At 39.4% G+C, this 13,618-nt stretch overlaps 1 protein-coding gene across 5 annotated transcripts in view; it reads left to right on the plus strand.

Moving 5' to 3' along the window:
- NRP1 (neuropilin 1) overlaps positions 1-4,339 on the plus strand; it is a 112,909-nt gene extending 108,570 nt beyond the window's left edge. For all 5 annotated transcript variants that reach the window (XM_074900007.1, XM_074900008.1, XM_074900009.1 and 2 more), the window contains one exon: positions 531-4,339. In XM_074900007.1, the coding sequence (XP_074756108.1) occupies positions 531-820 (290 nt within the window). In that variant the 3' untranslated portion in view covers positions 821-4,339. The remainder of the gene's footprint in view (positions 1-530) is intronic.
- The last annotated feature ends 9,279 nt before the right edge of the window (positions 4,340-13,618 follow it).

Here is a 13,618-nt window from a genome sequence, read left to right on the forward strand (position 1 = left end):
GGTTGAGGGAAAATATTGATACCTAGTGAATATTTTACACAAGGGGGCAGAGCACTCTTCTATGTCTGTTCTGTCACTATTTCCATTTCAAGGTCCAAACCTGAAGTCAGTGAAGTGGAGATGGGTGCAAAAAGGCTGGAGATTCCCAACCAGTGTCTAAGGCTATAAACATTCACACTCAGCTGAGCAAGATTTAATTAAAGATTTTTGAGCTAAATACTGCAAACTGGCAAAATACAATCAAAAAGTCTGGTTATTCATTCCCAAGACTCCCACTTAATCCAAGGCAGAATCAGACCATTACTAACATGCAGCAGATTCAAGGATTGCAGAATAGTATGAAAAAAAAAAATATTTGATCCGCATTATAGTTTTCAGCTCTTTATGACCACCTTCTAGAAGCTAGGTTTTCAAATTATGTAGCAATTTATGTCAAAAACTTGATGTCCTTGCTCCATATTTTCAGCTCGTCAAGCCAAGTTCTAACTAGAATCAGTTCTGAACATTTTGCACTTCTTTACTCATTTCAGGGTTTACGCCTCCATACCATACAGGTGAGGACTATGATGATAACATCTCCAGGAAACCAGGCAATGTCCTGAAGACCCTAGATCCAATCCTTATTACCATCATAGCCATGAGTGCACTCGGGGTGCTTTTAGGAGCCATCTGTGGAGTTGTCCTGTATTGTGCCTGTTGGCACAATGGGATGTCAGAGAGGAACTTGTCTGCACTGGAGAATTACAATTTTGAACTGGTCGATGGTGTAAAACTGAAAAAAGATAAACTAAACACACAGAATTCATACTCGGAAGCATGAAGGTATAAAGCGACTGGAGAAGTTTCAGAGAATCGGGATGGAAGGACATAGCTCGGTCGTGCTGGGGAACTGTTGATCTTCTTTTACTGTACAGGCTGAAAAGTGCATTGATGACACTGAGCCAAGCTTTTCTCAGGAGCTTCAATGAGTGTGTAACCGATAAACATGGACAACAATCTGTGTTAACAATCTGAATCATGTACAGTCTGCTTTTTCTGTTGGTTTTATTTGAATAATCAAATGCTGGTGTTGAGACCAAGTATGATTGACTTATAGTTCATTTTGTCTTTCTTTCTCTCCCTCTTTTGTTTTCCGTTAATGGATAATTTTGTTTTTACTGTGCAAAATCCAAGATGCTGTCACAAAATGTATTCAGTAGGGTCCTTTGGATGGACATGCTGTCTGTAGCTCAGTGCCCAGAAAATATTGGAGTAAAAGCAATTTAGTGGACTCCTGCACCTGTATTTGTGTATAATTGCTCGTGTTGTGCATAGGCAAAGAAGGGTTAGGATGTTTTTGAAAGTACTGCTGCATCAGTACCGATATAGTGTGTCAGCTCTGTTTACGAAGCAATACAGTCAGATTTTATTGATGTTTTTCAGTGTTGTACTAAATTTTGTGCTTGTGAACTCCATAAAAGAGTATGTGCCATCATCAGACACAACTGGTAACCAAGTGTACTGCCTAAAAACTAAACAAAAAAAGTCCTTGGCACTGGCTAGTGTATGTCCTCTCAAGTGCCTTTTTGTTTGTACTGCTTCTCATTGTGTTAACATTAACTACAGCTCTGCTTCTCTGCAGTTATGCCCTTGTCTTTAATCATATTCTAATGGCTCACTGACTAAAAGAAAAGTATATTTTAGTGTAAGAAAGTAGCCTCAGCAAGGCAAGGGCTAATCAGATTTGACAACCTGGCTCGATTGTTCTGCTTTCTGTATTTCAACTTCATGTCTCTTGACCCTTTTGTATAAAGCTGCAATATTCCCTTTTATTGTTCTTTCATATAGAATGTATTTTCAAATGTAAAATCTCTCTCCCTTTCTCTTCTCTTTCTCTGTCTCTTTCTCTCTCTGAGTAGATTGCATAAGCATTTGCCATTGCCAAGGAAAGAAAACTGCAGCTTTAACTTGCTGGTAATGGCAAAGGATTTTATTAGAGTTTGTGTTAAAAAAAAATAAGGGAAAATTCTTAACTTTACCCTCCAAAGTCGAACTTTGGGTTTCTTCTTAACAGCATAAAGTGACAGTATCTTTTTTCCTGAAGTCATGAAACATGTCTTTTATTCTGAACAGCTTGCGTGTTAATTACACTAGGGAAAATGATTCCCTTACTGAAAAGATTGCCTTTAAAATGAGAAACTTTCCGCCTCCTGCCCCTACCTGAACCCAGAGTTCTGTTCTCTCGGTAAACGTGTATTTTCATGCTAATCAATGCTAATTGGGCTTACTCATGGGTAGTGAGGGCAGAATAAAATCCCACAGTGTATGTAGGGTATGTTCTTACCATCCTGTTATATCCAATTGGCATTTCATACCAGGAGGTTTCTGTTTGACCAGAAGTGCAGATAGTGACAGATTCAGTGAGCTGAGTAATGTAAGGTGTCGGAAAAAAATGTGTTTGATAATTATGTGGCAATTTTTAAATATTTTAGGACAAATATTATTGGACAAATAATATTCAACAGCCTATGCAGCTGGTCCAACAGGGTAAAGAGAAACAAGATTTTGTTTCCTGCAGGGGTCCGTAGGAGGAGGTGAGGGACCAGAGGGATCGCTCCCCTCCTGCAGGTGCAAGGGGACCCAGGGGACCCCCTGGGTTTTCCATGGTGACCCTCACGCAAAACAGCCATAACTGGGGAGGCAGTGGAAGAAGGCAGCTTTAACATTTCCCCAGGTATCTACCAACCAGCAGATAAAACCAGAGCAAACATGGGGAAAGGAATGTCCTCAAAGTGCTGAACTCATGTTTTTCCTCACTGAATTCCCCAAGTAGAGTCAGGGAAATGATTGTGACTTTTTGAGTTAGTCTTTTCCAAAATTGCTTTTGTAGTAGAGCAGTGAAGTATCCTGTCCAGGATTAGGGCTGAAGAAGGGCTAATTTAGCCTTGAACTACATAGAGTTACAGAATCCACCCTTATTTATCAATTAAATGTTTTGAAGCATATAATTTCACCAATATGAACCATTGGTAAAATTATATTCTGGTGAAACCAGAAAAATCTGTAGAAAATACACCAGTAGCCTAGAAACTGAAGAAAATGGAAGAAGACTGAAGGTAAAAATATGAGTTTTGAAGTTTAAAGGAACTTTAAAGGAAGACTGAATAGAAAAAATGGTGGACAGTTGCTACTTCAAAGGAGTCCTAAAGGCAAAGACTATAGTGAAAATTCAAACAGTCACTTCAGGTCATCAAACCTTAGATGCCTAAATCAGAAGAGTTACCTCCCCAGGCTCTAGACCTTGGGTCCTCCAGAAGGTGAGACAGAGCACCTAAAGCCTGAAAGTTAGTCCATGAAATGTCCCATGTGACAAACTCACTTTGGCAGAGGTAGAATTTTCATATGTATCTAACACTGACGGTAATGGTATCACAGCAGCTAGCTAATTAACCCAAAGAAAAAAAGGATTTTTCAAAACTATTTTCAGCACACCATCACCTTGTGATCCAGGTGTTAGGGTCTGTTCTTAGCTGAAAAAACTTCTAGTCCACTAACTTGACTGAGAGTTACATGCATATATTCACTTGAAGAGAAAATCCCACTGGGAAGCCCAAGCCCAAAACCTTTTGAAATATTCTTATGGATTTCAATAGATTCTGGACCAGCTCTTGGTCTTGATCTGTTTGAACAGTAAAGCTGGTGGTTGGTGGGTTTTTTTCTTCTTTTAACATACTGAGAACAGTGAACATAAAAAGAAATGTATCTCCTTTGTGGTCTTCAGACCTTAGTATGATAATGAGGATCTAGCACTGAAGATTTGATTTCTCTGAAGGTAATAGAATGAAAGTTGCCCTTCAATAAAGGAAAAATGATACTGCAACTTTACATTGAAAAGTATCTTGCACTGATAAATATATTTAAAAAAATTATATGTTTATAAAGTTATTAATTTGTAAAGGCAGTGTTACAAAATGTTCAGTTTATATTGTTTTAGATTGTTTCATAATTTTTAAAGTGTAAAATAACATATTTTTTTCTTTATTGAAAAACTATAAAAAATCTTCTGTAGTAAAATGATTTCATTTTACTGGTATATTATTGCTTCATGTTTTGTACCATCATAAAATTTTGTGCAAATTTTTTTTACAGAAATTTTTATTTTCTATGACAATATGACACTTGTAAATTGTTGTTTCAAAATGAACAGCGAAGCCTTAACTTTAAATGACATTTGTATTCTCAGACACTGAGTAGCATAAAAAAAAAATCACATAGAACTGAACTGTAACTTAAATTTCCAAACTATGACTACTACATTCCAAAGAAACAGTTGAATTAAACATTTTCATAAAATATCCCATACCTGATGTATTTTATTATACTAAAATGAATTGGTTTTATTAAACGGCTGATTTTATTTAGCATCTTGCAACAAGCACAATGTTTTAATCATGGTTACATTTGTTGGTAGCCAACAGACAGCACTTTGGTGGAACCATACATGGTTTAGGATGGACGGGCTAACCCTCTGTCTGCCCAGTTCTCTCTCCCTGCTGGAAGATGCTCCCACTACATGCCTAACTTTTAACCAAACAGCAGGAATTTAAGAGGACAAATTTGCCCCCACTGCTCTTAGGTTGTAATTCACCTTGCTGTCATGCGAAGCCCAAGCTGCCCACCCTATGTAGGTCATTGTGGCTTGCTCTTATGGCGGGTGAGATATACTGTGGAGTTACATCCATTTTTGACAAGTTGCCCCACTAAGTCTCTGCTCCAGTAGTAAGGTCTGTATGGATGAGCTCCCTGCAAATTCCCACTGAAGTCACCAGGATTTACCCAACCATGGCCAAATCTCCCAATGCTGCAAAGTACAAGTTGCCGATGGAAGCAAATGCTGCAAAGGCAGCTTCTTGGGCCTGATTCGACATTTAATTGGGTGCTAAACTCATCTGTGGAACCTGTGATCATGGGTAGGGTGACCTTCAAGAAGTTTTCATCCAGATCAGAAGCTTTAGACTGCCCATTTCCTGGTTTATCTAACACTTAGATACTTGTTTCTTTTTAATACTGAGCACTCTGTACATTCAAGTTTGTCAAATCCTTTCTTTACATGAACAATGCACATACTGTCAGTATGTCATTAGGTTGAGTACTCATGGAGATTTTACTTCAGTGACTTTACTACTTCTAGGAGAAATACTGTACTTATTACCACATATTTGATGATTGCAACACCTGAAGAGAAAGTATCAAATCTTGTGTCCTCAAGAGAGTGGTGTTGTGGGTACCTGTTTAAAATATGAGATGGAAGTACAGCAAGGCACCTGAGCAAAGCTTTCCTTTGTGGTCAGAGTAGGGCTTGCTCTCAAAAGACAGATGTGAAGGCTATTGTCCATATAATCACTAAACCTAAATTCCGTAGAAATGTACTTCATTGCATTCTGTTTGATTCTGTGGTAACCAGCCACAGGGCTCTTAAAGGGAAAATAAATGGCAATGGAATTAATTAGTGAGATAAAGAAATCTATAAAGGGAATCCATTGAGGATGAAGTTCAGAAAAGAGAAAAAAGTATTATAAGTTAAAAAAATTCTCTTCCTTTCATTTTGGGGAAATTAATTAGCCCAGGAGCTGACAACTACTTAGCACTAAACCTTCAGTTTTCCTTAACAAACAGGCTGCATAAAGGAAAGACAAAATGGTGCAGTGGGATCTGAATTACATTTCAGAACATAACTTGTAAACTTGAAAGAAAAAGAAGAGCAGATGGAAATAACAGATGGGTCAGCTACAGGCAACCAGTGCCAAGAGTGCACAACTCTGAGGCACAGATATTAGGGTCATAGTCTGCAAAAAGGGTCTTTGGCAGGTAGTGACAAGCAAACCCTATTATTATTTCACCTGTATATTCAATCAAACATACTAACCCTGAGCCAGCAGATACACAGCCATAGTGCTGAGCCCAGTCCCATTTCCTTACCTTTTGGCAGATGTAAAATACAATTACACAGCAAAAGGCAGATGTACAGGAGAGGCAGGGGCAGCACAGCTGACGTTTGGCTGGGTAAGGCCCACTGGCATCACAGAAATGACAGCAGTGCCCACCTGTACAAACCTTCCCACTGGACCAAAGCTACCAGTCCCAGTGGAGATGAAGGCTCCTCAGTCCTCATAAACTACCTTTTATGAGGCATATGAAGACTTAATGGGTGCATACTAATATAGCTCTAAATATGACCCTCATAAATCTTATCTTATGTACAATTAGTCCATTTCTAAGTCAATTCTCCTAATCTGCTTTGCTAAAGTCAAATGTTGAAGCTGGTTTCAATTTTCAGATCATAGCATCTGGATGTTAGATCCCAGAGTAATTCCCTTCCCATTCCTTAATTGTCCTCTCCTTTGCAACGTGTTATGCTTAATACCATATTGGTTCAAGCAACATTAATTTATTAGAACTTTAATTTCTTCTTTTATATCATTTTATGCCTCAAGTCACCCATAACCACAATTTTATCTACAAGTGTTTGTTAAATTATAACAGAGTGTATCTAATTTTTTTTTTGCCGTGGGATAGTTTGTATAGCTGTTTTATTTGCCGATTAGTCCCCCTGTAGACCCTAATTGCTTTTCTACAGTAGGTCAGTTCTCTATATACACTTCTATTCTCATAGCTACACACAATCAAACTCTAATCTTATCACCTCAGGACTGATAGTGTCTCAACATTTATAACTGAAAATCTCATTAAAAAATCTTCTGGCATTTTTCACAGATGGATGAAGTCTTATCATGTGTCCAAACCTAATTTCGCCTTCAATAATCATATTCTCCTATTTAAATTTATATTGTTTTTATTCATCTCTCAGACATTTGATTCATGTCCCTGTCATTGTACAGCATCACTGTGCACCATGCACTGTGTTTTATTACAGACAGTTGTGTTTCCATAATGGGTGAGGTGGGTCCTGGTTGAAAAAGGGATTGCAGTCTTACTGAAGCACCTTCGATACCAGAGAGAGATTAGGTGGTGCTCTCAAGGGGACAAGGTAAGGAGAAGGTATCGTGATTTTAGCTCAGAGGGCAATTGAGCACCGTGCAGTTGCTCACTTCCTCCTTCCTCCCCAGTGCTGAGAAGGAGAGAAACAAAAGACCCAGGAACTTGAAATAAAGACAGAGAGGGGTGATCTCACCCTTTAAGGCACAGGCAAAAGACAGACTTGTTAGGGGAAGGCAAGAAAAGAGGACATAAATTTAATACAGACACTAATAACAACACTTAACAGACAGAGTAGAACCACAAGAAGCATTACCACATCCTGAAAACACCTTCCCCCCACCCCTCCTTTCTTGCTGGGCTCAGCTTTGCTCCCAATATCTCTACCTCCTTCTCCCCAGCGGCTCAGGGGACAGGGAATGGGGCTTGCGGTCAGTCCTGCCGCTTCTTCCACCTTGAGGCAGGGGTAACTTCAGACATTCCTCCCCTGTTCCAGCACAGTCCCCCTCTCACAGGAGACAGTCCTCCACAAACCAACTCCGACATGAGTCCCTCCCACGGGCGTGTGGGTCACCCCCGCGTGTTGCGATCCTCCCAGCGCCAAACTACAGCAGTGGAGGCTTCTTCCCGTGGGGTCCCGGCCTTCTTCAGGCGCAGTCACCTGGGTCGGTGCAGGGCCTCCCACAGGCCGCAAATCAGCATCTGCTCCACTGTGGACCTGCGGGGGGGGGGGGGGGGGGGGGGGAGATATGGGGGATTCTCTGCTCCAGCACACCTCCTCCCCTTCTCCCTCCTTCCTTCCACTGACCTCAGTGTTCACACAGATTTTCTCCTCGCACCTCCTCCTCACAACTCCTCACAGGTTCCGCTTCTTAATAAATACGATATCACAGAGGTGCAGCTAATCGGCCTGGCCTTGGCCAGAGGTGAGTCCGGCTTGGAGGCGGGGGAGCTTGGAGAAGCTTCTCACAGGGGGCCACCACTGTAGCCCCCTCCTCTGCTACCAAAAAACTCCCGCCATCCACGCAAACCAGGACTGAAGGTTTGGTGGGGTCTGGCAGGTGTTGCCATGAAAAACACTGAAGGATTTATTGATGAGAGGCTGGAGGATGAAGGGCTTGCCTGAGGAAATAAGTATTTCAGGTGACATGAGCTGCAAAGGGAATTACCAGAAAACCCCCTTGTTCATTTCTTTCATTTTTCCCTCCCCCCAGTAAAACTTCACACTTCTGGAAAAAATGTCTGCATTACAGAAATGTCTCTGGCAGCTGCCATGCACTTTTAAATCCTCAGGCATGGAAGAAGGGAGTGGGGGTACCAACCCGTCTGTCAGCTGAACCTAAATGGTGGATTTCTACACTCAAAGGGGCAACAGGTATGGATGTGTCTTTGAAGACACAGGCAGCACCACAGGACTGTAAGCTTGGCATTTTTCATGCATCATTTTCATCTTGAGTTCCTTTATTCCCTTTCCTCTGTAACATGTTGGTTTATGTCATTTGTTTCAGAAGTACATTGCCTGAGCTGAACTACTGTTTTTTATGATTTCCTACTGTTAGTATATTTTTCTTTAGTGCAATTTATGCTTCCCTCACTGTTCAGACACTTTTATAAACATCTCCCTGTGCATTACTAAGGCATGCATAACATAAAATAACCCCACCCGGTGACACTCATATCCCATGTCAGAAGAGAGAACAGCCCACCTCATCCCACACCTCCTCTTCCACATTCCTGCCCGGGTTTTGTTCTCCACGTCAGCAACCCAGACACTATGCCTTTAATAAATAATCTACCTTTCAAGGAGCCAAATGTTTTCTACATCAGGCCTAATATCTTTGCATTAATTCATTAATTAAATATTGAAACCAATTTTCCTACTAAATATTTACTTACCAGCTTCGTAACTGTTAGCATACCGGAGTGGGTCACTCTCATTTCTAGATCCCAGTGTTTTATCTTTCTCTCCTTTTAACCTTCTAATATGATTCTGTGTCTCAGCTCTATAAGCAAGGAAAAAAAAAAAAAAAAGAAAAGCAAAAATTAAGGCATAGCTGTGATAGTCCACTTTCTATCTATGTGACTGAAAGAACTTATTGAATATGTAGAAAAAATAAATTTCTTTTAATTTTGAAATATGTTTTTGTGGAGTGAAGGAGAAAGCCACCAGACTGGTTGGAGGTAGTATTTGAGATGTCTGAGCAACAGTACGGAGGCAGACACTGGATCCTTCTGTAAACTGTCCTGTAACATCTGAAAAGGCTTAACTCCACAAAGTGGTGGGAGCACAGGATTATCAAAGTAGGCAGGCTGTGAAGGTAATGATTTACCCCAAGCATGGTTGACAAAATGGAGGAAAAGCAGGAAAATACTTAGTGTTAAGAGCAGAACAGAAAGGACCTCTTTATTCTAGATTCTATTAATTTCTCTTTTAATCAGTCCTCAGAAGATGGGAGGCAAAGCAAGGAATAAACTCAACTACAACACAGTCCCAGCTACAGCTCATGTTGACTAATTCATGTCTTACAGTTATCATGCAGCTCTGATACTGAGACAAGGAGAAGCTGGTTGGCACCACCCTCTGTGTGAAAGATCTCTGACCCTCAACACCAACTCCTTTGCATGTCCTCCAAACGGTTACATGCAGGAAGCGATACAACTTTGTACCCATTGCTTCATATTCAAATGCATTTTTTCTTGCTGTAGGCCATTAATATCTTCCTTTTGCATTTCTTTGGCCTTGCTTCCTCTTAAAACAAGTCCTGCTAAACAAGTCACATTTCCGCAGACTCTCTGTCTTGTGTGGTGCAGGGTATCCCAGTTCCCATTTATCAATTTAGGAAGCCCAGTGTGGGACCAATCCTCCCATTCTCTCAGCTGATGCTGCTCTGCTGCCCCAGCCCTCGTGGCCTGCTGGTTGTTTTGCATCACTATCTTGTTTGAAGTAGGAGGTCATTGAAAGTTCACTTGAAATCTAGACTCTTATTTCAATGCCATAAACTGTAGGCGACTAAGGATCATCTTTGCTACTTTTAACAAGCCTTTTCACAATCTATTCCCTTTTCTTCATGCATACTGAGGTCTTAAAGTGGTCAACTTAAATCCATATATCTTGATAAAGTGGCTGAATTACTGCCGCTGAATGGTAGGCCATTATCTACAATTAGTTTATGGCTCTTAATAGCTATTATTGAAAAAGATAGATTTCTCTATAGCAAAAGTGTCTTACCAAAGATCCTGTTAGTAGTCTTGCTTATGAAAAGTTAAATGGTAGCTGCTTTCTGGAAAAGATCAGGCTGAAATAAACCAGTAGCAGTTTATTACTATGGGTAATAAATAGTTTATATGCATTATGAAGGATGATTTGGTTCTTCTTTGACAGGTACTGTACGTAACAATGTAAATGTGCACAGTACTATATAGACAAACAGACTGAAGAAATGCTGTGAGGATGTCACCATCTAGTTTAAGAGAAAAATACCAAACACTTGTCAGACACAAACAGAGGACATCGTAACTTGTCTCAGAGTATCAGCTTTTCTTTTTCTGTTTACAGAAGTATGGTGGTTAGAAAAGTTAGAATAAGTGTGTGCCAATTCATTGGAGAAAACTATGGATTTATGAATCTCCTTGAGGAAGTATCTTCTGATGAAGGACATGAAGGAGCAGAGAGTAGAGGCAGAGTAGATGGGGTCATGAACTTCATTTTACTTCTCATCATGAGTAATAGTGCTAAACTGATAGTCAGTCAGATCTCTCATTTTCTTTAATTTAACGCTATTCTTCTTGCTCCTTGCATTACTGACCCCACATTATAACTGAACCATGTGTTTTATTACAATGCTAAGCACTGCTTTAAATGCACATGAGAAGATTTCAGTACTTTTTATACTGCACATTTATGTGTGGTGAGTTTTGTTCTTTTCACATAAAGAACCATTTCAGAGCTAACAACTTGTATTATTTTAATCAAGTCTCGTTTCACACAGGTTGTGAACTTTAATACAGATTGCCATTTCTTCTGGTCTTCAAATATAATGCACAGCTCAGCACAAGTCTGACCTTTGTGATTTCATATTGGCTCATACTTGCTGAAGGCCCTTCATTAGACACCAATAGCGACAGAGCTTTCAGCCTTTTTACCAGCTTTCTTTGGAGCTGCTGGTGATTACCAATATATACATTTTAGCAAATAACACACTGTGTGTGTATTAAATATAGTAAGCACACATATATACATATCTTCTGAGGTGCAACCATGATTCTACAACAGAAGATGAAGAAGCACTAGAGTAGAGAGTTTGCTTAAAGATAAAGGTCCATATGATTATTAAACATCTGAAGGGTTTAGTCAGGTTTGGGAATTCCTTGTGACAGAGTAATGCACTTAGAAATGCAAAGAGCATCTCTATAGGAAGAAGCATTTTCAGGCTGCTCTTACGCTGCTCTTCTACTCACTTCCTAGCTCAGATTTTACAGGCTAACGAGAGAGTTTAATATTTGGCAAATATTTTCACATACTACTTTATGCATATAATAATTTTTGTGCTAAAGAAATTTGTATTTAATGTTTATATTGTGATAGTGCCTACAGAATAACAAAATGTGGTCCCATAGTGCAAAACAACATGAAAAGATATGGGAAATGTACATTCCTACCTCACAGACAGTAATGTGGCTGCTGTCAGTGTAGATGGTTCTGAACCCAATGTCTTCATCAAGTGCCTTTATTGCCAGCTCCGTCTCTTGTATTTTCCATGGTTGTTGATGTTTTTTGTGACCAATACATCAAAAGTATGAGATGTTACTACAAATGTGGTCAATTAGCCTTCAAGGGTAGCATTTATCTTATCTCCCACTGGCTAAATTGGACATCATCTCTGAAGTGCAAGTTATATCTGCTGTTTCAAACACCTACCTGAGGATGGGGTGAATTTTCCTCTTACAGTATCAGTTTTGCTTGTCTAGAGAATAGTTTAAAGGCCTATATTTTAGATGGGTAAAGTGAAATGAATAAAATTTCCTATTTCTAATTACAATCAAACAAGTGGTGATTTTGTTTGGTTTACCCAGGGACAAAGATCTGAACTGCTTTGACCGGTTTTTGTGATAGTTGATTTTGACATCTGAAAGCCAATGAAAGGTCCACCTGCTAACCAGCTAGCAGAAGCAAAACTTAACCATTTATGGTAGGAGTCTAAAAACCCACTGGTTCATTTTCAGTAGTGGAGGCAAATATGTAGTGTGGAGGTAGGCAAACCGATGTGTGAACATTGGTGGTTTTATCACTGTGTCCTCCACTGCTACTTACAGAATTATGATATGTCTTGAAGAAGTCTTATCCTACCTTCATACTTAGGCAGATTTGGATATGGTCATGTCTTTATTCAGAGTCTAGAACTAAGAATTAAACCCAGATTTTTATAGGCTTGTTAAAGTTACTTCTTAAATCGGTTTTGCTCTGGCTGCTACTAGCTAGCTAATTATACTGTACTCCTATAGTGCTGCAGTTCAGACTATCTCACAGTCATCTATTCATTTTCTCACTTCCTCATGTTGTGTTTTGGTTTCATTCTGATCTACACGTATAACTTCATACAATGCTGTTTTAGATATTTGATCCACCTACAATTTTTTTCTCTTGTACTCCTTCTGACTACGTGAATAAAAAGCATGTATTTCAGAAGAGCAGCTCTTTATTCTCTCTAGGAAGCCCCAAACTTCCGCAACTTATAGCTGTATTTCATAACTTCCCTTGCATTTCCAACCATTATTTTAGATGATTCGTTAAGTATTTTTCTCAGCAAGAAACACACTTATGTCCATGACAGGCAGCATGAAGGATGACCGAAAATCACTGTCTACTTTTGATACAGAAGGAATCCTAGTGAGCATACTAATGAAACTTGACAGAACCCTGAAATGACCTAGAAGAAACTATCAGAAGTGTTAGTAAGCATTATTATAGATATTATTATTGACACCTCTGTGCTTGCAGTGAACCTCAAGATCTTTTCTGATTACGTTTTATTAGGAAAACTCTTTTTTTTTTACCTGAATATGCATTTTAACAGAAGGGTCATGACATGTCTTCCTTCTTTTTGCATTTATGTGGGCAAACATGACAGGCCCCAGTATATGTCATGTAAATCACCATTCTGATGAAGTTTGTTCTGAACTGTTTGGTGCTTACTAGACCAAAAAGACAGAGGCATCCATATTATCTCCATGTTACTCTTCAATATATTTGGGTATCTCCATATTTAATCTCTTCCAAGCCCATTTTCTGTTTCTCTGTCTTCACTGAAGATAAAGATTTTCTAAGTCTCTCTTCAATCATTCTTTAAAAATACCCTTTTTCTTTTATGATTATTGAGTCAGTGTATGTTCTAAAACAAACATAAATGCATACAAGAGGCAGCTGTGATCCCTTAGGTGCATATGTTCTCAAATGGCTGGAAGATATTGTACAAACAAAATCTGCAAATGGGAAATGGCTCATCATTTCCAAGCCCTTTAAATAGGAGTAATCAGACATCCCAAAATCTGCTAAGCTATGCTGAAGCTAGAGAAAGCACTGGGCAATCAAAACATGCCTGCTATTCCTGATAATGGCTCTGTCAGACCTAATTCTATGGGCCTT

The sequence above is a fragment of the Athene noctua genome, chromosome 2, assembly GCF_965140245.1.
Source record: "Athene noctua chromosome 2, bAthNoc1.hap1.1, whole genome shotgun sequence".
Taxonomy (NCBI): domain Eukaryota; kingdom Metazoa; phylum Chordata; class Aves; order Strigiformes; family Strigidae; genus Athene; species Athene noctua.